The sequence below is a fragment of the Pleurodeles waltl genome, chromosome 5, assembly GCF_031143425.1.
Source record: "Pleurodeles waltl isolate 20211129_DDA chromosome 5, aPleWal1.hap1.20221129, whole genome shotgun sequence".
NCBI classification, from domain to species: Eukaryota; Metazoa; Chordata; class Amphibia; order Caudata; family Salamandridae; genus Pleurodeles; species Pleurodeles waltl.
In genome coordinates, this window is record NC_090444.1 from 1,811,604,210 (window position 1) to 1,811,627,096 (window position 22,887).

General features: G+C 46.2%; 1 protein-coding gene across 1 annotated transcript in view; it reads left to right on the forward strand.

Moving 5' to 3' along the window:
• The window catches only part of LOC138296834 (exportin-5-like), a 723,294-nt gene that overhangs the window by 178,445 nt on the left and 521,962 nt on the right, over window positions 1-22,887 (forward strand). Inside the window, exon 12 of the mRNA XM_069236301.1 lies at window positions 1,296-1,424. Coding sequence (XP_069092402.1) covers window positions 1,296-1,424 — 129 coding nt within the window. The remainder of the gene's footprint in view (window positions 1-1,295; window positions 1,425-22,887) is intronic.

Consider the following 22,887-nt stretch of genomic DNA (forward strand, 5'->3'; position numbering starts at 1 on the left):
CGTATCTTTCATTTTATGTATTTACTTCAAATCTTGAATCTTGTGGTTCTAGAATACATTAATAAAAGATATTTTTCTATATAAAAACCTATTGGCCTGGAGATAAGTATTTGAGTGTGTGTTCCTCATTTATTGCCTGTGTGTGTATAACAAATGCTTAACACTACCCTCTGATAAGCCTACTGCTCGGCCACACTACCACAAGATAGAGCATTAGAATTATCTAGTTTTGCCACTCTCAACCTCTGAGGGTAACCCTTGGATTCTGTGCACAATATTTATCACGGTGAGATAGTATATACAGAGCCAACTTCCTACACCAGCCATCTAGATTGCCTTAACACTCAGAACAGACCCCTGCTCCTCTGGCTTTACAGTCCACATAATTCAACTTAACAACACACTTAAACAACACACCACACATATCCAGTCCACACCACCAAATTCAACATCATGCCACAAAATTCAACAGCACGCAACATAATTAAACTCCAGTACAAACTACTTCAACAGAAAACACAGTACCATTCCACATAATTACACTCTGGGACACACAATCCAACTGTGCATAATTCCAGGCAATTCAGTACCATACAATTACTATCCACATAATTCAACAGCATTCCCTGCCACATAATTCCACTACACAAATCAACACCACTTAATCCCCTGCCACACAATTACACCAATAACAATTCCAATTAACCCCACATAATTCCACTCCACACACATCCTCCTTACATCATAACACATGGGAAAATACATTGTCATTTACGACGCCAGTAGCTCAAACTCTTGCAAAAGCAAGACCTTCTGGCTTTCCCAAAGCTTGTGCTTGTTTTTTTTAGGTAAGGCTTTACTGCCTATCTGACTTTTGCATGCATTTATTTTTATTTTGAAAAAGGGTAGCATTGTTGAACGTCCATTGGCTGCTGCTGTACAGTAAATATTTTTGTTTAAATGGATATCCTTTTAGAAAAGGTAATAGAGAATGTGCCTTTACACAGATGTGGTTTTGTAATTTTAGTCAATATTGTTTTCTGAAGTGTTTTGAGATCCTGCTCCACATGTGGAGCTATTCAATGGTAATGAATTCAGATATTAATAAAATGATTAAGAACTAAGATTACAAAGGAGTACATTTGTTATAGCTGCTATTAACCATTGGATATTGATAACCCTGTTTCTGTATCTCTACAAAAATTAAGGTTACAATGATTGATAAAACCTGAGACAGATGCAGATTACATTTCATTGATGTAAAATTTGATATCCAAATAACAATTTTCTTGCAGCATTTTGTGGACAGCAAGGAGAGGTGATAAAGGTTGCATGCCAGCTTGCACCAAGAACTTGTTTTCGAATGGCCAGTGAGTGGCTGAAAAGTTTAATGGCCTCCCCTGCGAGTACTGGAGCGGACAATTGTAAGTTATGTCCTTGTCTACAGTAGAACCCACAGGAATGTGTGGTAGGCTTCATATACTTACGGCCCTGCCAGGCATTGCTCTTCTGCATGTTAAAACTTGTTTTAAGAGTTGACTGTTCAACTGTTGCTTTTTTATGCTGTTTAATTAACCTCAACAGTTCATAAAAAGTAGGGAAATATAATGGAGCAAAAGCCCATCCGAAAGGAAATCAAAAGCTGGTTCACTCTTTATGGAGCTGGTCACTTTCTCATAGTCTTCTAGGCAGTGATCTACATATAGCAAAGGGTTTCACAGGAAATGTGAAAATGAAATCACTTGGCTATTAGACTTCATCCTTCTCAAAACTCTAAATATTACTCCCCCTGGAGCGAACATCCTTTCAGCTAAATCCAATGTCTGAAGCCTCTTTGCAGGAGTTAGATGGTGCTGCCATGGCCTTGAACACTTATCTGGCCAATTCCAAAATAACAAACTTCCTATTCATGTCTCATAATTGGATATTGTTGCTCAAATGCGTATTTACCTGAAAGATAGGAAAGACAAGATGCGATTGGCAAAGCAGGAACGGTTGGTTTAATTAAATGCAGTGGCCCGGAGAGCGCAGTACAGAGTCTGGGTTGGATGACTGTCTCTCAAAGTTAGTTTTGAGCGTTTTTTTTTTTTTAATGCAGTTCTTGAAGAGCTGTAAAACAATTGTATACATTATTTTCAGAAAGGAATCTAGGCCAAGTCACGAGGCCGTAAACCTGACCATCTGATAAAGTGCTCAGGTGGGTCTCGACCTGGTGTGGACGTAGTGTGGGCCAGTAGGTAACAGTTCTAATGTCCAGCATGGTGAGCCCGTGATCACTGCATGCAGTGTGTGTGTGTGTGTGTGTGTATGCTGTGTTCTGAATGGCTGAGTGTTCCTAACTTTATGTGCCATCTAACTTTATGCTGTTTTGTGAACATGCACGCCGCTGGCCAATTGTGTTTTATTAGGGGTAATTTTCTAGGACCTTTGTGGTGTTGCTGCCTTGCTGAGGAATCTATCTGTGTTTTTCCTGTTTGTGCGTTTGTCTATGGGCTATGTGTCACCCCACCTGTGATCTGTCAATTAGTTGCTTCAGTCCCAGGTTGCAGGGCTTGCCCGGGTGGAGTCACGAATAGTAATGCGAGTTTGTTGTTATGCTGGTACATATCTTGGCGTACACTGAGATTGTTTTCGATCATATTAACATTGCCAACATTTCCAACTGTGGAACGGTCTTCTATAGATTTCCAGCTTAGATAGCCAACCTGTGGAACTTAACATTGGTGGGCCCTTCGGAGTCCAGAAATGTAAAAATGCTGAGAGTATACAACCCCACAGAATGACTATCTTTTATAAGATGCCAGCACTGCTATTTAAGCAGTTTGGATTGGCCTATCTTGTGTTTTTGTGGATGCACCTACCCGCAGAACGCTAAAACCTACCCTGCCCTTAAAAATCCCCCCCCCCCACCCGGCCACTGCGTTCCTCTCCCGGCTGTTTCTGATGTGTGCCTGAAAAACGCATATGCATGGTGCCCTAACCACACATTTCCGTGGTTCAGGCAAACGTAGTAACATTCGTATAGCTACACTGTGTTGCTCCGGCTGCATAGAAAAGGCCTTTTCCCGCTGCAGTTACCGTCAAGCCACTTTAGTTTCACATCACATGATCATCTGGACCCATTCAAGGGCAGAATTTAATTTGGGCTGGCCTGCAGTTACTTCAGATCAATGGGTCCTTCAGGTTGTTCAGTTGGTTACACTCTTCCCTCTTTGTCCACCCTTAACCCATGTTCCTCCAGTTTGTTGCAGTCTCATTCTAATGTGAGAAGTTCAGAGCAGCAGGGAGCATAATACTTTTTTTATTCTTACAGAGGACGGGGGTGTTCACTATCCTATCATTTCACCTTATAGGGGCTTCCTTGGTGTTCAAAAAAGTAATGTCAGTGGTTGTGGGTCACTTTTGCTGATTGGCAATTCATCTATTCCCATTCTTTGAGTGGTTGCTGAAGGCTGGCTTGGCTCAGTCACTCTCGGATCACTTTAGAATTATGGTTCTGTTAATGTCCACTCTGCGGTTCTCAATCAGTGAGCTCAATCCCACCTTCAGTCCTGTGCATTTTGTTCACTTTACAGATGCGATCTGGGACACACTGACTTTTTAGACTTTTAAACCTTGTTAACAATTCTGGGACATGGAGGCTATGATCCTGATGTTTTGGGATTGTGCCTCTATTCCTGAGTTGTAGAGGTGACCTTGACAAAGTTGACATTGAAGGCCTCTGCTTCCCAGAGGAGCAGTCTCTCTATATCCTTCTTCTGGATCTGCGTGCAATCTATGATCCTCTTCCCTCCCATTAGTAGCAGATTGATCCATGTTGTAATGGACAACATGGCAGCCATGTGGAAGTGCAGCAAAAAAACAACAAAAAAACACACACTTAATTATATACTTACATTCCCTCTTGCTCGCTCTCGCCCTCTCTCTCCCTCTCCCTGGTAGCTGATGAAACTTTGACTGAAGTGCCCTGGGTTCCTGCTAACCAGGCGCACCTCACTTGGCATGCAGGAGGGAGAATTCGGAACTCTGGGACAGGGTTATGTCCACTTTCCATAGAAAGTGGTCATATAGGGGGTGTTGCGACCCCCAAGAGTAAGTAGCCCATTGGCTACTACCCTACACTTCCCTAAATGCCCCCTAAATTCAGTATTTAGAGAAGCCCCTGGCACCAGGAAATAAGATTCCTGCTGACCTATGAAGAATGACACTCGAGCAGCAAAGACTGAGGAAGAAGCACCTGACCTGGGCTCTGCCGGCCTGTCTGCTGCTCCTGTTGAATTGTGCCAAAGTCGTCTTGTCCTGTAGCTGTTGTACCTCAAACAGCCTGGGAGGACTACGTGCCTTAAACAAAGACCGTGGAACTTCAGCGGAGCTGCTTCCCTGCATCTTACAGACACCCCAAGAGAATTGTGAGGAATCCGGACCGCTGAAAACCGACACCTGAAAGCACCATTGCACCTGCTGCACACAGCCTGAGATGTAGTGGACAAACGGTGCCAGCGTGGTCCCCCAACCCTCTAGAGACATAGCCCACCTTGGACTTGCCCGCTGTGGATTCACTGACGCAGCTTCTGCCCACAGGCCCCCTTAATAGCGAGTGCTCCTGGTGGAGAAATCCCAACACCAGCTGATATGCCCCTGCTGTGTCTTTGTCGAGTCTCAGACATAGTGTGACAAGAGAAACCATTTTAAATGCATGTGCTGGACATGATGATTTCTCTCGTATCCAACATCTCGTATTGGTGAACCCACACTGATGCCAGTGTTCGATTTACTAATACATGCACCCAGAGGGCACCATAAAGATGCCCCCTGAAACTCTACCAGCCTCTGGTGTGCTCGCGGGCCAGTTTCGGCCAGCCTGCCACCTGAGAGACAGTTCTGGACGCCTAGGGAAAAGAGATTCTTCTACTCCCGGGGGACCCAGAATTAAAGCCTGTCAGGAAAGAGGGTGTAACACCCACTCCTACAGGATGAGCTGCTGATTAGCCCTAGTGTAGGAGGCCTGCTCAGTTTATGGTGTACACCTATGGTGTGGCAACTTACACTGTGTCTAGGCAACCCTTAGTGATAGTGAATAGGTGTCTAAATAGCAAAAGCTTTCTAGGAGTAGATGAGGTGAGCAGTTGAAGCGTATCCAGGAGGAATAAGGAGGAATGTAAAGCTCCTGCAATACCACGGTAGTCAGACATAACTCTCTCGCAAGAACTGGCGAGACTGACCACGAACGTGGCACTCTGTTTGTTTTTCTTCCCCCTCTGCAGGTCTGACCAAGAACTGTGAGCTACTTTGACGCACAGGAACAGCCGGCCTGGCCCAGGTGCACAAACAGACTATGCTCCGAGGACTCTCATAAACTGAGAGCCCCCTTTGGGAGTTCCCAGACTTGTTTCCAAGTTCCCCCTCTGCACCCTGTTTTTAGGTGGTTCACCTCAACCTCACATCGCCCCCGCAATCCTCCCTCCCAACCCCCTTGGCACCTCCCCCTCTCCAAAAGTGCAGTTCGGTAGGCTACCAACATATCAAATGCCTCTACACACAGAAATTCCAGAGAAGATAAACCCAAACACTGCTGGTAGCTCTTTTCCTTGACCCTCTAGCACCTTAAGTTCTAAAAGGGACCCCTGGAATACGTTTTCTAAAATTAGTCTTCAGTTTCTTCTTGAATGCGTGCCTCATTTATTGACTTTGTTGTTCAACAAATGCTTAGCACTACCCTCTGATAAGCCTAAACCGCTTGCCTACACTGCCACAAAAGATAGCTTTTAGGGTTATTAATGTAACCCCTGTAAACCAATAAGGGTCACCTGTACTTTCTGCATAGAGTGTACCCCTACATTTGGTACACTGTATAGCTATCCAGGTTCCGACACCTTTCCCTACCTTACCTCTGGTGATGCTAATTTCTCACTACCCTCTTCTTGATATGCTATGAAGATACTGATCATGTTTACACCACAGCATTCACCGGGGTAGGTTTTTTAGTCCTGGTCCAACAGAAGTTTATTAAAGGTATCCCTATTGATCAAAAATATATTTTAAAAGCCTTTCTAAATGTAGGCGAGTGAATCCGTTTGCGGAGATGTATTGGAAGTTAATACCAACTTTTGACTTTAGGCACGGAGGAGACCCTACCTTCATTTCTTATGGTCTGAGTTTTAGAGATGTGGGGAAGGAGTTGCTGGTTAGATATGAGATTTGCTTTTGTGACTTACCACTGTAATGTCATAAGACCGGTTTAAACGGTGTTGTGCACAATACACATAGCCTTACAAATCACACATGAATGTACTTGAAGACAATGAAGATGCTTCCTGGCTGTTATATTGAATCATGTTTTTTGTATCCACATAGAAGGCGAACCGCAGCGTTTTGAACTAATTGACAACAGACTAGCAGTTCCTTAAAGGCCCTGCGAAGAGTGCCTTTGCCATAATCAGTTCTTGATTCTGTGAGGGCAGTAACAATAGGTAGCCTCAAAATGAAATTCTAAAAGGGAAAATGTGACGGAGTATCTTGGGGAGGAAGTAGCATACTTTTGTTGAGTGTGCAACGTGTGAAGCTGTGCCTAGATATAAGCCAATGCGAATGCCAGAATTGTGCACTTATTTTATTGGAAGAGGAGTTGTGCCCAAAAAGCTAGGCCAGTGGACGTCTGTAAGGAAATGCCTCCTTGGCATGGTTGCCCCCTGACTTTTTGCCTTTGCTGATGCTATGTTTACAATTGAAAGTGTGCTGAGGCCTGCTAACCAGGCCCCAGCACCAGTGTTCTTTCCCTAAACCTGTACTTTTGTATCCACAATTGGCAGACCCTGGCATCCAGATAAGTCCCTTGTAACTGGTACTTCTAGTACCAAGGGCCCTGATGCCAAGGAAGGTCTCTAAGGGCTGCAGCATGTCTTATGCCACCCTGGAGACCTCTCACTCAGCACAGACACACTGCTTGCCAGCTTGTGTGTGCTAGTGAGGACAAAACGAGTAAGTCGACATGGCACTCCCCTCAGGGTGCCATGCCAGCCTCTCACTGCCTATGCAGTATAGGTAAGACACCCCTCTAGCAGGCCTTACAGCCCTAAGGCAGGGTGCACTATACCATAGGTGAGGGTACCAGTGCATGAGCATGGTACCCCTACAGTGTCTAAACAAAACCTTAGACATTGTAAGTGCAGGGTAGCCATAAGAGTATATGGTCTGGGAGTCTGTCAAACACGAACTCCACAGCACCATAATGGCTACACTGAAAACTGGGAAGTTTGGTATCAAACTTCTCAGCACAATAAATGCACACTGATGCCAGTGTACATTTTATTGCAAAATACACCCCAGAGGGCACCTTAGAGGTGCCCCCTGAAACTTAACCGACTGTCTGTGTAGGCTGACTAGTTCCAGCAGCCTGCCACACCAGAGACATGTTGCTGGCCCCATGGGGAGAGTGCCTTTGTCACTCTGAGGCCAGTAACAAAGCCTGCACTGGGTGGAGATGCTAACACCTCCCCCAGGCAGGAATTGTCACACCTGGCGGTGAGCCTCAAAGGCTCACCTCCTTTGTGCCAACCCAGCAGGACACTCCAGCTAGTGGAGTTGCCCGCCCCCTCCGGCCAGGCCCCACTTTTGGCGGCAAGGCCGGAGAAAATAATGAGAATAACAAGGAGGAGTCACTGGCCAGTCAGGACAGCCCCTAAGGTGTCCTGAGCTGAGGTGACTCTGACTTTTAGAAATCCTCCATCTTGCAGATGGAGGATTCCCCCAATAGGGTTAGGATTGTGACCCCCTCCCCTTGGGAGGAGGCACAAAGAGGGTGTACCCACCCTCAGGGCTAGTAGCCATTGGCTACTAACCCCCCAGACCTAAACACGCCCTTAAATTTAGTATTTAAGGGCTACCCTGAACCCTAGAAAATTAGATTCCTGCAACTACAAGAAGAAGGACTGCCTAGCTGAAAACCCCTGCAGAGGAAGACCAGAAGACGACAACTGCCTTGGCTCCAGAAACTCACCGGCCTGTCTCCTGCCTTCCAAAGATCCAGCGACGCCTTCCAAAGGGACCAGCGACCTCGACATCCTCTGAGGACTGCCCCTGCTTCGAAAAGACAAGAAACTCCCGAGGACAGCGGACCTGCTCCAAGAAAAGCTGCAACTTTGTTTCCAGCAGCTTTAAAGAACCCTGCAAGCTCCCCGCAAGAAGCGTGAGACTTGCAACACTGCACCCGGCGACCCCGACTCGGCTGGTGGAGATCCAACACCTCAGGAGGGACCCCAGGACTACTCTGATACTGTGAGTACCAAAACCTGTCCCCCCTGAGCCCCCACAGCGCCGCCTGCAGAGGGAATCCCGAGGCTTCCCCTGACCGCGACTCTTTGAACCTAAAGTCCCGACGCCTGGGAGAGACCCTGCACCCGCAGCCCCCAGGACCTGAAGGACCGGACTTTCACTGGAGGAGTGACCCCCAGGAGTCCCTCTCCCTTGACCAAGTGGAGGTTTCCCCGAGGAACCCCCCCCTTGCCTGCCTGCAGCGCTGAAGAGATCCCGAGATCTCCCATTGACTTCCATTACAAACCCGACGCTTGTTTCTACACTGCACCCGGCCGCCCCCGCGCTGCTGAGGGTGAAATTTCTGTGTGGACTTGTGTCCCCCCCGGTGCCCTACAAAACCCCCCTGGTCTGCCCTCCGAAGACGCGGGTACTTACCTGCAAGCAGACCGGAACCGGGGCACCCCCTTCTCTCCATTCTAGCCTATGTGTTTTGGGCACCACACTGAACTCTGCACCTGACCGGCCCTGAGCTGCTGGTGTGGTGACTTTGGGGTTGCTCTGAACCCCCAACGGTGGGCTACCTTGGACCAAGAACTAAGCCCTGTAAGTGTCTTACTTACCTGGTTAACCTAACAAATACTTACCTCCCCTAGGAACTGTGAAAATTGCACTAAGTGTCCACTTTTAAAACAGCTATTTGTGAATAACTTGAAAAGTATACATGCAATTTTGATAATTTGAAGTTCCTAAAGTACTTACCTGCAATACCTTTCGAATGAGATATTACATGTAGAATTTGAACCTGTGGTTCCTAAAATAAACTAAGAAAATATATTTTTCTATACAAAAACCTATTGGCTGGATTTGTCTCTGAGTGTGTGTACCTCATTTATTGTCTATGTGTATGTACAACAAATGCTTAACACTACTCCTTGGATAAGCCTACTGCTCGACCACACTACCACAAAATAGAGCATTAGTATTATCTCTTTTTGCCTCTATCTTACCTCTAAGGGGAACCCTTGGACTCTGTGCATGCTATTCCTTACTTTGAAATAGCACATACAGAGCCAACTTCCTACAACGTCCTTCACGTTGCTATTAATAAATGGAAGCAGACGTTCAGTGTTGGTTGAATTTGACTACAGGTAATTCAAGGACGTCCACCTTGTAATAGTTGTAAGGCTTTTCAGATGGCTTAAATGTCATACCATGAGCCTCAACGTCTGTCATGGTCGAGAGGTTGGATCTGGTCTTGTGGTCCTCCCAAAGGTCTAACAAGTGGGTATTGGATAATCCCAGGGAAGTTCTAGCAGAACTGGAAAATGCACTTCAGATCTCAAAATCAGCCAGTAGAATAACTCATTCAGTTAGCATCTGACCTGACTTCTGTTTGCAGAATTATAATAAAGAAGGAAAATTCATACAATACTCGAGTGTTAAACTCAACTTCCTTCCCCCAGGTGAGATAGCTGATTGCAAAATACCCCACCAGGAACTGATTGGCATGAATTGATTTGTAAACATAATTGGTCTCAACTGTATTCCAAATGCTATGAAGCTGTTGACTTTTACCTGCTCAGGCAGTCTGAAGTCCAGTATCAGCTGCACAACAGAAGTCTGTCGCAGAACCATTCAACTATGCTCTGACGGGAGAGGACAGGAAAATGGATGGCTGGTCGGCTGAGCTTTGTGCAAGTTAAAATGAATATTCCCCAAGATAACCAGTAGAATACAACATTAACATGGGGATGAATGAGCATATTTACTGTCTTCTAGGTAGCAAAGAAAGAGGTGTAGAATGCAGTGAGAAAGGACTTTCTTTCCGCAGATGCCTTACCTTTAGAATATCTCCAGGTGCCAGATGGGATCCGGAAGACGTTAACAGCGTTGCTCCCCGGCTCTGGTAGGTAGCCTCCTGCAGCTCCATGCTCACTTACTGTCCTGGAAGTGAAGAAGAGTGTTGCATATAAGCATGCTGACGTCAATTTGACCTGTTGTAAGTATTGTGAGCTATTAACCACACCCACCTCACACTCATCACTTTCACTTGTTCGTGGGCTAGACATTCAAAAATCACTTGATATCATTGATAATTGCTTTACATTTGTCCACGTTTGAGGCTGTCTTTGTCGTGCCTTGCAGACTGCCCCTGTTACATGGTTTGTTGCACAATTACCGGTATACTTCAGCTTGGAAGAACTATTTCTTTTGTCTCTTCCCTTTGTGCTGCATGGCAGTCGTGGCGCTCACATCACAAACAGGCACAACAGCATGAAATCGATCAGGAGTATTGGAGCGCTGGTCATATTGTTCACAGTTACCTTATCAGAGTAATTTCTTGTGTTTCTCCCCTTAAAACACTTGAAATTGGTGAATGCTTTACTAAAACAGAAATCCTCAAAACGAAAGCAGATCTTCAGACACAGAGGGTGAGCCGATACTACAATGTTCACTTTACTCAGAATACTCGACCCATAATGCTTTGTGGGCATTCTTTTTCAAAACATTTTTGCTCTTAACTCAGCCTGTGGTGGTCCTGGGGTAATGGGATCACCATCAAAACGTTCACAACAGCGTGCTCTTTCTGTATGCATCATCTTTGGGTCCCCACACTAGGTTAGTGGGGACTCCAAAAATAATAACCCATTGTAAAGAAATGGCTCCCTGTTGCAGTTACCCCCCACTTTTTGCCTGATACTGATGCTGACTTGACTGAGAAGAGTGCTGGGACCCTGCTAACCAGGCCCCAGCACCAGTGTTCCTTCACCTAAAATGTACCATTGTATCCACAATTGGCACACCCTGGCATTCAGATAAGTCCCTTGTAAACTGGTACTTCTAGTACCAAGGGCCCTGATGCCAAGGAAAGGTCTCTAAGGGCTGCAGCATGTCTTATGCCACCCTAGAGACCCCTCACTCAGCACAGACACACTGCTTACAAGCCTGTGTGTGCTAGTGAGAACAAAACGAGTAAGTCGACATGGCACTCCCCTCAGGGTGCCATGCCAGCCTCTCACTGCCTATGCAGTATAGGTAAGACACCCCTCTAGCAGGCCTTACAGCCCTAAGGCAGGGTGCACTATACCATAGGTGAGGGTACCAGTGCATGAGCATGGTACCCCTACAGTGTCTAAACAAAACCTTAGACATTGTAAGTGCAGGGTAGCCATAAGAGTATATGGTCTGGGAGTCTGTCAAACACGAACTCCACAGCACCATAATGGCTACACTGAAAACTGGGAAGTTTGGTATCAAACTTCTCAGCACAATAAATGCACACTGATGCCAGTGTACATTTTATTGTAAAATACACCACAGAGGGCACCTTAGAGGTGCCCCCTGAAACTTAACCGACTGTCTGTGTAGGCTGACTAGTTCCAGCAGCCTGCCACACCAGAGACATGTTGCTGGCCCCATGGGGAGAGTGCCTTTGTCACTCTGAGGCCAGTAACAAAGCCTGCACTGGGTGGAGATGCTAACACCTCCCCCAGGCAGGAGCTGTGACACCTGGCGGTGAGCCTCAAAGGCTCACCCCTTTGTCACAGCCCAGCAGGGCACTCCAGCTTAGTGGAGTTGCCCGCCCCCTCCGGCCACGGCCCCCACTTTTGGCGGCAAGGCTGGAGGGAACAAAGAAAGCAACAAGGAGGAGTCACTGGCCAGTCAGGACAGCCCCTAAGGTGTCCTGAGCTGAGGTGACTCTGACTTTTAGAAATCCTCCATCTTGCAGATGGAGGATTCCCCCAATAGGGTTAGGATTGTGACCCCCTCCCCTTGGGAGGAGGCACAAAGAGGGTGTACCCACCCTCAGGGCTAGTAGCCATTGGCTACTAACCCCCCAGACCTAAACACGCCCTTAAATTTAGTATTTAAGGGCTACCCTGAACCCTAGAAAATTAGATTCCTGCAACTACAAGAAGAAGGACTGCCCAGCTGAAAACCCCTGCAGCGGAAGACCAGAAGACGACAACTGCCTTGGCTCCAGAAACTCACCGGCCTGTCTCCTGCCTTCCAAAGATCCTGCTCCAGCGACGCCTTCCAAAGGGACCAGCGACCTCGAAATCCTCTGAGGACTGCCCCTGCTTCGAAAAGACAAGAAACTCCCGAGGACAGCGGAACTGCTCCAAGAAAAGCTGCAACTTTGTTTCCAGCAACTTTAAAGAACCCTGCAAGCTCCCCGCAAGAAGCGTGAGACTTGCACCACTGCACCCGGCGACCCCGACTCGGCTGGTGGCGATCCAACACCTCAGGAGGGACCCCAGGACTACTCTGATACTGTGAGTACCAAAACCTGTCCCCCCTGAGCCCCCACAGCGCCGCCTGCAGAGGGAATCCCGAGGCTTCCCCTGACCGCAACTCTTTGAACCTAAAGTCCCGACGCCTGGGAGAGACCCTGCACCCGCAGCCCCCAGGACCTGAAGGACCGGACTTTCACTGGAGAAGTGACCCCCAGGAGTCCCTCTCCCTTGCCCAAGTGGAGGTTTCCCCGAGGAATCCCCCCCTTGCCTGCCTGCAGCGCTGAAGAGATCCCGAGATCTCTCATAGACTAACATTGCGAACCCGACGCTTGTTTCTACACTGCACCCGGCCGCCCCCGCGCCGCTGAGGGTGAAATTTCTGTGTGGGCTTGTGTCCCCCCCGGTGCCCTACAAAACCCCCCTGGTCTGCCCTCCGAAGACGCGGGTACTTACCTGCAAACAGACCGGAACCGGGGCACCCCCTTCTCTCCATTCTAGCCTATGTGTTTTGGGCACCACTTTGAACTCTGCACCTGACCGGCCCTGAGCTGCTGGTGTGGTGACTTTGGGGTTGCTCTGAACCCCCAACGGTGGGCTACCTTGGACCAAGAACTGAACCCTGTAAGTGTCTTACCTACCTGGTAAAACTAACAAAAACTTACCTCCCCCAGGAACTGTGAAAATTGCACTAAGTGTCCACTTTCAAAACAGCTATTTGTGAATAACTTGAAAAGTATACATGCAATTTTTATGATTTGAAGTTCCTAAAGTACTTACCTGCAATACCTTTCGAATGAGATATTACATGTAGAATTTGAACCTGTGGTTCTTAAAATAAACTAAGAAAAGATATTTTTCTATACAAAAACCTATTGGCTGGATTTGTCTCTGAGTGTGTGTACCTCATTTATTGTCTATGTGTATGTACAACAAATGCTTAACACTACTCCTTGGATAAGCCTACTGCTCGACCACACTACCACAAAATAGAGCATTGGTATTATCTCTTTTTGCCACTATCTTACCTCTAAGGGGAACCCTTGGACTCTGTGCATGCTATTCCTTACTTTGAAATAGCACATACAGAGCCAACTTCCTACATTGGTGGATCAGCGGTGGGGTACAAGACTTTGCATTTGCTGGACTACTCAGCCAATACCTGATCACACGACAAATTCCAAAATTGTCATTAGAAATTCATTTTTGCAATTTGAAATTTTTCAAAATTCTTAAAAGTCCTGCTAGGGCCTTGTGTGTTAAGTCCCTGTTTAGCATTGTCTTTTAGAGTTTAAAAGTTTGTTAAAAGTTTGAATTAGATTCTAGAAACGGTTTTAGATTCTTAAAAAAATATTCCAACTCTTAGCAGAATAATGTCTGATACAGAGATGAATGTGGTGGAACTCGACACCACACCTTACCTCCATCTTAAGATGAGGGAGCTAAGGTCTCTCTGTAATATCAAAAAAATAACCTTTGGCTCCAGACCTACCAAAATTCAGCTCCAGGAGCTGTTGGCAGAGTTTGAAAAAGCCAACCCCTCTGAGGATGACTTCACAGAGGAAGAAATTAGTGACTTGGAGGGCAATTCCCCCCTTCCAGTCCTAAATAGGGAGACCAGGGCCTCTCAAGCCCTGTCTCCAAAAATGATAGTCAGAAATGTTGCTTCCCTCACAGGAAGGTCCAGCATTTCTGAAATCACTGAGGATGCTCTCAGTGAAGATGACCCCCTGTTAGCCAGGATGGTCAAAAGATTGGCTTTGGAAAAGCAGCTCCTAGCCATAGAAAGGGAAAGAAAAGAGATGGGCCTAGGTCCCATCAATGGTGGCAGCAACTTAAATAGGGTCAGAGATTCTCCTGACATCCTAAAAATCCCCAAAGGGATTGTAACAAAATATGAAGATGGTGATGACATCACCAAATGGTTCACAGCTTTTGAGAGGGCTTGTGTAACCAGAAAAGTGAACAGATCTCACTGGGGTGCTCTCCTTTGGGAAATGTTCACTGGAAAGTGTAGGGATAGACTCCTCACACTCTCTGGAAAAGATGCAGAATCTTATGACCTCATGAAGGGTACCCTGATTGAGGGCTTTGGATTCTCCACTGAGGAGTATAGAATTAGATTCAGGGGGGCTCAAAAATCCTCGAGCCAGACCTGGGTTTATTTTGTAGACTACTCAGTAAAAACACTAGATGGTTGGTTAACTGGAAATGAAGTGTGTGACTATGTTGGGCTTTATAATTTGTTTATGAAAGAACACATTTTAAGTAACTGCTTCAATGAAAAGTTGCATCAGTATCTGGTAGACCTAGGTCCAATTTCTCCCCAAGAATTGGGAAAGAAGGCAGACCACTGGGTCAAGACTAGGGTAACCAAAACTTCCACTGGGGGTGACCAAAAGAAAGGGGTTACAAAAACTCCCCAGGAGAAGGTGGGTGACACTAGAAACAAAGAAAAAGAGTCCTCTGTAGGCCCCCAAAAACCAGAACAGGTGGGTGGGCCCCAAGACACAACCCAAAACAAAGGTGGGTACCAGGGTAAGAACTGGGATGCCACTAAGGCATGGTGCCACAACTGTAAACAGTCTGGGCACCACACCAAGGACACTTCTTGTCCCAAAAACAAACCCCAGAACAAAATTCCAGGGGTAACCAGTGTAGCCATGGGAGATGACTCCTCAGATGAGGAGGTCTTCATAGCCTTCAACTGGAAACAGGGCCCAACAGGTGAGTTGGAGATTCCAGAGGGAAGTAGACACTTCCACCACCTACTGGTGAATGGAATCCCAACCACTGCCCTGAGAGACACTTGTGCCAGTCACACTATTGTGCATGACAGGCTGGTGCTCTCAAACCAGTACATCCCAGGTGAGACTGCCAGGGTAAGAGTTAGCCTAGACAGGGTCACTAAGAGGCCTGTGGCTTTAGTACCCATAGAAGTGGGTGGCACTCTTAGCTGGAGAAGGGTAGTAGTCAGTACAGACCTCCCCCTTGATTGTCTCCTTGGAAATGACTACCCAGAGGTTAGTCAGAGCCCAAGAGAGGAACTGGTCCAGTGCCAGTCCTCTCCCAAGGATTCTGGAAGTCCTGCCTCTGCAGTAAATGCAAGCAGGCCCCAGAAGAAGAAGAAAAGAAAACAGAGTAGGAAGGGTGAACAACCTTTAGCCAAGGTTACAGCAAGCCAAGGAGATTCTGCTCCAGTAGGGGAGAACTTCAAAAATGGCCCTGATAAAGTCCAACCTGACCCACAAGAAGTCCTGGCTAGTCAGGCAACTGTTAAACCTGAGTGGGTGGCTCCTCAGCTAACAGAAGAAAGAGTGGAAGAAGGGTGTTTACTACAAGATGTGGTAACCCCCCACTCTAATACAGCAGACAGGCAACCTGAACCCAAAGAGGCCTGTAACTTAGCCCCTTCCCTTTTAGGTGAAGAGCTAAAGGTGTGGTTCTGGGCACTGACAGCTGTCAGTGGCCTCTGCTGGGTGTTAGCCTTTATGGCTGCACTATCCTTAGCATGGTGGTCTGACCCCATGCCAAATAGCAAGTTAGGCCCCCTGACCCTATTGGTCATGGTGGGGTTACTCCAGCTCTGGGTAACCTCTCTGGGTAAGCTAGGGGTAACCCTGGCCAAGATAAGGTTAGCAGAGGTGGATACCTCTAAGACCAAAATAGAAAGACTGGGTGGAGACATTGAAGAGGCAGACAAGAGGCAATTCAGACTAGGTCCTATCACTGTGGAAGTAGGTCAGTTCCCCAAAGGGAATGACCTGAACAGAAGGATGTAAGGCAGAGTAGGCCCTGCAACTAACCAGCCTATTTCTCCTACTCTTCCTCGCCTGACAGACTAGGAAGACTCTCCCAGCTTGGGCTGAGTCTCCTGGCCTGTGGGCTGGGGGGGGCTTGTGTAAAGAAATGGCTCCCTGTTGCAGTTACCCCCCACTTTTTGCCTGATACTGATGCTGACTTGACTGAGAAGAGTGCTGGGACCCTGCTAACCAGGCCCCAGCACCAGTGTTCCTTCACCTAAAATGTACCATTGTATCCACAATTGGCACACCCTGGCATTCAGATAAGTCCCTTGTAAACTGGTACTTCTAGTACCAAGGGCCCTGATGCCAAGGAAAGGTCTCTAAGGGCTGCAGCATGTCTTATGCCACCCTAGAGACCCCTCACTCAGCACAGACACACTGCTTACAAGCCTGTGTGTGCTAGTGAGAACAAAACGAGTAAGTCGACATGGCACTCCCCTCAGGGTGCCATGCCAGCCTCTCACTGCCTATGCAGTATAGGTAAGACACCCCTCTAGCAGGCCTTACAGCCCTAAGGCAGGGTGCACTATACCATAGGTGAAGGTACCAGTGCATGAGCATGGTACCCCTACAGTGTCTAAACAAAACCTTAGACATTGTAAGTGCAGGGTAGCCATAAGAGTATATGGTCTGGGAGTCTGTCAAACACGAACTCCACAGCACCATAATGGCTACACTGAAAACTGGGAAGTTTGGTATCAAACTTCTCAGCACAATAAATGCACACTGATGCCAGTGTACATTTTATTGTAAAATACACCACAGAGGGCACCTTAGAGGTGCCCCCTGAAACTTAACCGACTGTCTGTGTAGGCTGACTAGTACCAGCAGCCTGCCACACCAGAGACATATTGCTGGCCCCATGGGGAGAGTGCCTTTGTCACTCTGAGGCCAGTAACAAAGCCTGCACTGGGTGGAGATGCTAACACCTCCCCCAGGCAGGAGCTGTGACACCTGGCGGTGAGCCTCAAAGGCTCACCCCTTTGTCACAGCCCAGCAGGGCACTCCAGCTTAGTGGAGTTGCCCGCCCCCTCCGGCCACGGCCCCCACTTTTGGCGGCAAGGCTGGAGGGAACAAAGAAAGCAACAAGGAGGAGTCACTGGCCAGTCAGGACAGCCCCTAAGGTGTCCTGAGCTGAGGTGACTCTGACTTTTAGAAATCCTCCATCTTGCAGATGGAGGATTCCCCCAATAGGGTTAGGATTGTGACCCCCTCCCCTTGGGAGGAGGCACAAAGAGGGTGTACCCACCCTCAGGGCTAGTAGCCATTGGCTACTAACCCCCCAGACCTAAACACGCCCTTAAATTTAGTATTTAAGGGCTACCCTGAACCCTAGAAAATTAGATTCCTGCAACTACAAGAAGAAGGACTGCCCAGCTGAAAACCCCTGCAGCGGAAGACCAGAAGACGACAACTGCCTTGGCTCCAGAAACTCACCGGCCTGTCTCCTGCCTTCCAAAGATCCTGCTCCAGCGACGCCTTCCAAAGGGACCAGCGACCTCGAAATCCTCTGAGGACTGCCCCTGCTTCGAAAAGACAAGAAACTCCCGAGGACAGCGGAACTGCTCCAAGAAAAGCTGCAACTTTGTTTCCAGCAACTTTAAAGAACCCTGCAAGCTCCCCGCAAGAAGCGTGAGACTTGCACCACTGCACCCGGCGACCCCGACTCGGCTGGTGGCGATCCAACACCTCAGGAGGGACCCCAGGACTACTCTGATACTGTGAGTACCAAAACCTGTCCCCCCTGAGCCCCCACAGCGCCGCCTGCAGAGGGAATCCCGAGGCTTCCCCTGACCGCGACTCTTTGAACCTAAAGTCCCGACGCCTGGGAGAGACCCTGCACCCGCAGCCCCCAGGACCTGAAGGACCGGACTTTCACTGGAGAAGTGACCCCCAGGAGTCCCTCTCCCTTGCCCAAGTGGAGGTTTCCCCGAGGAATCCCCCCCTTGCCTGCCTGCAGCGCTGAAGAGATCCCGAGATCTCTCATAGACTAACATTGCGAACCCGACGCTTGTTTCTACACTGCACCCGGCCGCCCCCGCGCCGCTGAGGGTGAAATTTCTGTGTGGGCTTGTGTCCCCCCCCCGGTGCCCTACAAAACCCCCCTGGTCTGCCCTCCGAAGACGCGGGTACTTACCTGCAAACAGACCGGAACCGGGGCACCCCCTTCTCTCCATTCTAGCCTATGTGTTTTGGGCACCACTTTGAACTCTGCACCTGACCGGCCCTGAGCTGCTGGTGTGGTGACTTTGGGGTTGCTCTGAACCCCCAACGGTGGGCTACCTTGGACCAAGAACTGAACCCTGTAAGTGTCTTACCTACCTGGTAAAACTAACAAAAACTTACCTCCCCCAGGAACTGTGAAAATTGCACTGTGTCCACTTTTAAAACAGCTATTTGTCAATAACTTGTAAAGTATACATGCAATTTTTATGATTTGAAGTTCCTAAAGTACTTACCTGCAATACCTTTCGAATGAGATATTACATGTAGAATTTGAACCTGTGGTTCTTAAAATAAACTAAGAAAAGATATTTTTCTATACAAAAACCTATTGGCTGGATTTGTCTCTGAGTGTGTGTACCTCATTTATTGTCTATGTGTATGTACAACAAATGCTTAACACTACTCCTTGGATAAGCCTACTGCTCGACCACACTACCACAAAATAGAGCATTGGTATTATCTCTTTTTGCCACTATCTTACCTCTAAGGGGAACCCTTGGACTCTGTGCATGCTATTCCTTACTTTGAAATAGCACATACAGAGCCAACTTCCTACACCCATCCTACCATTCAGTGCCTGTTTAACCTTTCTCATGGCTCGAACCTTTGTTTTACAATTGAGTGTAGGTTGTGTTTGAAGGGCCTTCTTTGCTGTAAGCCTGTTAGCCTTGAATATGTGTAATGTACTATGCCTCCTAGGGGTTAACTATATGGCTTCACTGCATTACTTTCTTCCATATATTTGTGTGGGTATGCTCTCTGGAAGCTAATTACATAGTTTCATGATTATGTTACTTATTAATGCTATTTTCTTTGTGGGGTCTTCTAGGGGCTGTTGTAAGCATTATGGTTATATCAACATATTAAAATAGCCATGGCACAGAAACTTGTCCCATAATGCTTTGCAGGGAATTCATAACTCAGACACTGGTGGTCCTAGGACAATGAAACCGCTTTCAAAACATTGACCACAATGTGCTCTCTCTGTCTACCTCATCCGTGGGTCCCCACACTGTTAGTGGGCACCAGCAAATAACCCCTAACACCTTTCATTATCTGTTTAAGCTTTGCCATGGCTAAAAACATTGCTTTAGAACAGGGAGAAGTTATGTTCTATTTATGGGCCTTGTTTTGAATATCTATTTAATAGTTCTGTTAGCTTTGAAAATGTGTAATGCACCATGCCCTCTAGGGGCTAAATATATAGTTTCACTGCATTACTTTCTCCTATTCTTTTTTCATATAGTTATTCTCTCTAAGGGCTGACTGCATGATTACATGGCAATGTTTCTTCCAAATGCTATTTTTATTGTGGTGTCCTCTAGGGGCAGTTCTGAGCATTGCAGTCACCATACTATATTTGCAGCACAAAAACTCTCCCCATATTGCTTTGTAGGGCATTACTTTAAAAAAACATGTTTGCTCATAACTCAGCCTGTGGTGGTCCTAGGGCAATGGGACCACCTTCAAAATGCTCTTTCGGGCTCTGTCATCTTTGGGTCCCCACACTAGGTTGATGGGGACCCCAAAATAATAAGCCCTCCCACCACTGTGTCTTTCAAGCTGAGCAGGGAGAAGTTTTGTTTTAAAGGCCTTGTTTGTAATTTCTTTGCAGTAGGCCTGCTAGCCCTAAAAATGCCCTCTAGGGGCTAAGTAGATGGCTACTCCGCATTACGTTCTCCTGTATTTTTTTTCATTGGGTTATTACGTGACCATGTTTCTCACAAATGATATTTTGTTATGGTGCCGTCTAGGGGCTGTTTTGAGCATTACGGTCTAATGCCAAACATTTATTTCTGATAAAGGTTGATATGATAATTGTATATGTTTTAATAATCTATCTTTATAACAATTATGACCATAATTCAGGCCATTGTAACATCCTTATTACACTATGACTGTTTGAACACTCTTGATATGTTTGGGTGATCCTTCTAGTTTTTCCTCTTGTTACTCCTCTGTGGCTGTTTTGTGTTTTTTTGGGGGATTTGTGAGCCAGCCAGCAACTCTTATGGTGAGTGGTGAAAGTGGTGTTTTATTGGAATTAGCATGGTAGATTTATATTGGGGTGTTAAATGTCAACATTTTCATTTTTTGCTGCAGATAGAGGAAGAAGGTAAATGAAAGTGGTTCAGTTATATGCAGGGCCACTGGAATTCTATGGCAGGAAAAGACATAATTATGAGGCAGGTTGACCAATTTATCTGGCAAGAAAAGTCCAGTTATGAATTTTACAATGCCAATAGCTCTAACTCAAGCAAATGCGAGACCTATTGCATTGCAAATGCTTGTATGTGGATTCAGAGCTTACTCCAATGTTTTCTTTGTCTTTTGACAAGTTTTTGTTCCTCCAAATTCTGTCTCCTTCCAAAACTACTGGGTTTAAGCCTTGTAGGAACTGTCACAAACAAGTCTGCCAATGATTCCTGCGAGATCTGCCTGTGGTGTTGGGATTCGGCGCACAACAGCACATCCTGCAAGAAGTGCACCCTTATAAACTCCAAGGTGATCCAGGAAGTGAAGCTGTGTGTCGCTGAGCACTGAAATAAGTATTGGAAGTTCTTCTCGAACTCTAGAGTGCAGACCCACTCTCTTCTCGTGAGGATGTTCTCGCTACTGGCCGAGTTCTAGACTTCCGGTCCTAGTCTCTTGTTAAGCCAAAATCTAGGTGGAAGCACAAAGACTAAGTGGAATTCGTCCTAGTCTCTCCAACCTCAGCCTGAGAAGTCTTGGACATCACAGTGCTTGCTGTCCCACACTTGGTCCCATGCTGAAGAGCTGATTCTGCAGCTGATTCTGATGCATGCAGAGTTTCCTGGTCCTTCGTGACATCACATCAGATTAAAGCCCTCCAAGAGAATCAATTAGTGAATTCATAACTCATTTCTTCTTGAGGGCAAGACCTTCTTACCTCTTCACTGTACTCTGTTTTTTGTGTCTGTTTTCTTAAGACATGAAGCAGGCAAGGGATTAGTGTGTTTACGATTGAGAACTGTCACAATGATCAATATTTACGCAGATTGGTGAAATTAATTTTATCCATCAGTAATCCATGTTTAAGTAAACCCATAACAGGAAATTGTGGTGTGAATTTCTTTTCAGTGCAATACAAATGTATTAAAAATAGCCCTTCAGTGATAAATAACTGTTGATCTTCAGACTTTGAAATATCATAAAAATGTTAATAGACCTGCAGATCGAGTAGCTTGAAAAGTCTTCTCGACCTAACTGTAATGTGCTTGACCCAGATACGGGTCTCGAATTGTGTGATCCTAGGCAAATATTTCTTCATTCTCACATGAGTGCACCTTCAAATATGTGAGTACCACATTTCTGCTGTTTAAAAAAACCAAAAAAAAACAAAAAACTTTTGTTTGATTAAATACACTAACGTTTGCTCCATGTATAATAAGTCTAGCCCACGTAAAGGGTACACATGATCCATGACTTGCCTCTTAGTTTACTAATAGCTTTGCCATCAAGGCAGGAGTGTTTCTCAGTTTTAAACACTCACTTTTAAGAAGTATATTACTAAAGCATGATGTGGTAGCGCACTGTCATTTACAGACATTGAATTTCCAAGAAATGTCCCAAAAAACCTCCCACTAACTTGCAGTTTTACTGATAAAGCTATATAGTGTATTAACAATAGTCTGTGAAAATTGGGTTTCAGAAAAAAAACAGATTCATCATTTACACATCAAAAAGTAAAGTGTTCTGGCTTTTTTTCATCCTAGTAATATATTTTATCACACAGAAGTAAAAAAAAAAAAAAAAAGGTCTTTCATAGCTACTGAAATATAGTTTGAAATGTTTGTAAAATTGACTTAGGTTTTTCCTAACACAACATTTATGTAACTGACACCCACAGCCTTTCATTTCACCCAGGTCCGACAGGGCCTGTTAAAACAATCCTGGAACTCTGCAGTTGCAAGGAAAGATAATTGCAAGAAGACAAACTGACTTGTGACCTCTGTCTCTGAACACAGAGCAAATGTGACAAGAATAAGATCTACAGGCATCTTAATTGCTAATTCAGTTACTGACTGAACAAAACACCTGTTCTTTGTCAACTCCAGAAGGTATGAGTAGGTTCTTAAAATAGCTCGATGTGATAAAATATGACTCGCCATAGCGAGTGGCCGAGTAGATTTTTCGAGCCCTCTGATCTACTATGTTCAAATGAAGTATAATTTCACCAAAAGTTAGTTACTTAACTGTTAAATCCATAACCAGGTAGTATCACTGGCTACATGCAGGATCACAGAACACTTTCAAAACAGAAAGAATCAAATATTTCCAAATAAAACCAAAATGGGTGCCTCTGTAAAAGCAACCTCTGTTGCTCACTTCAAATTGTAATATGA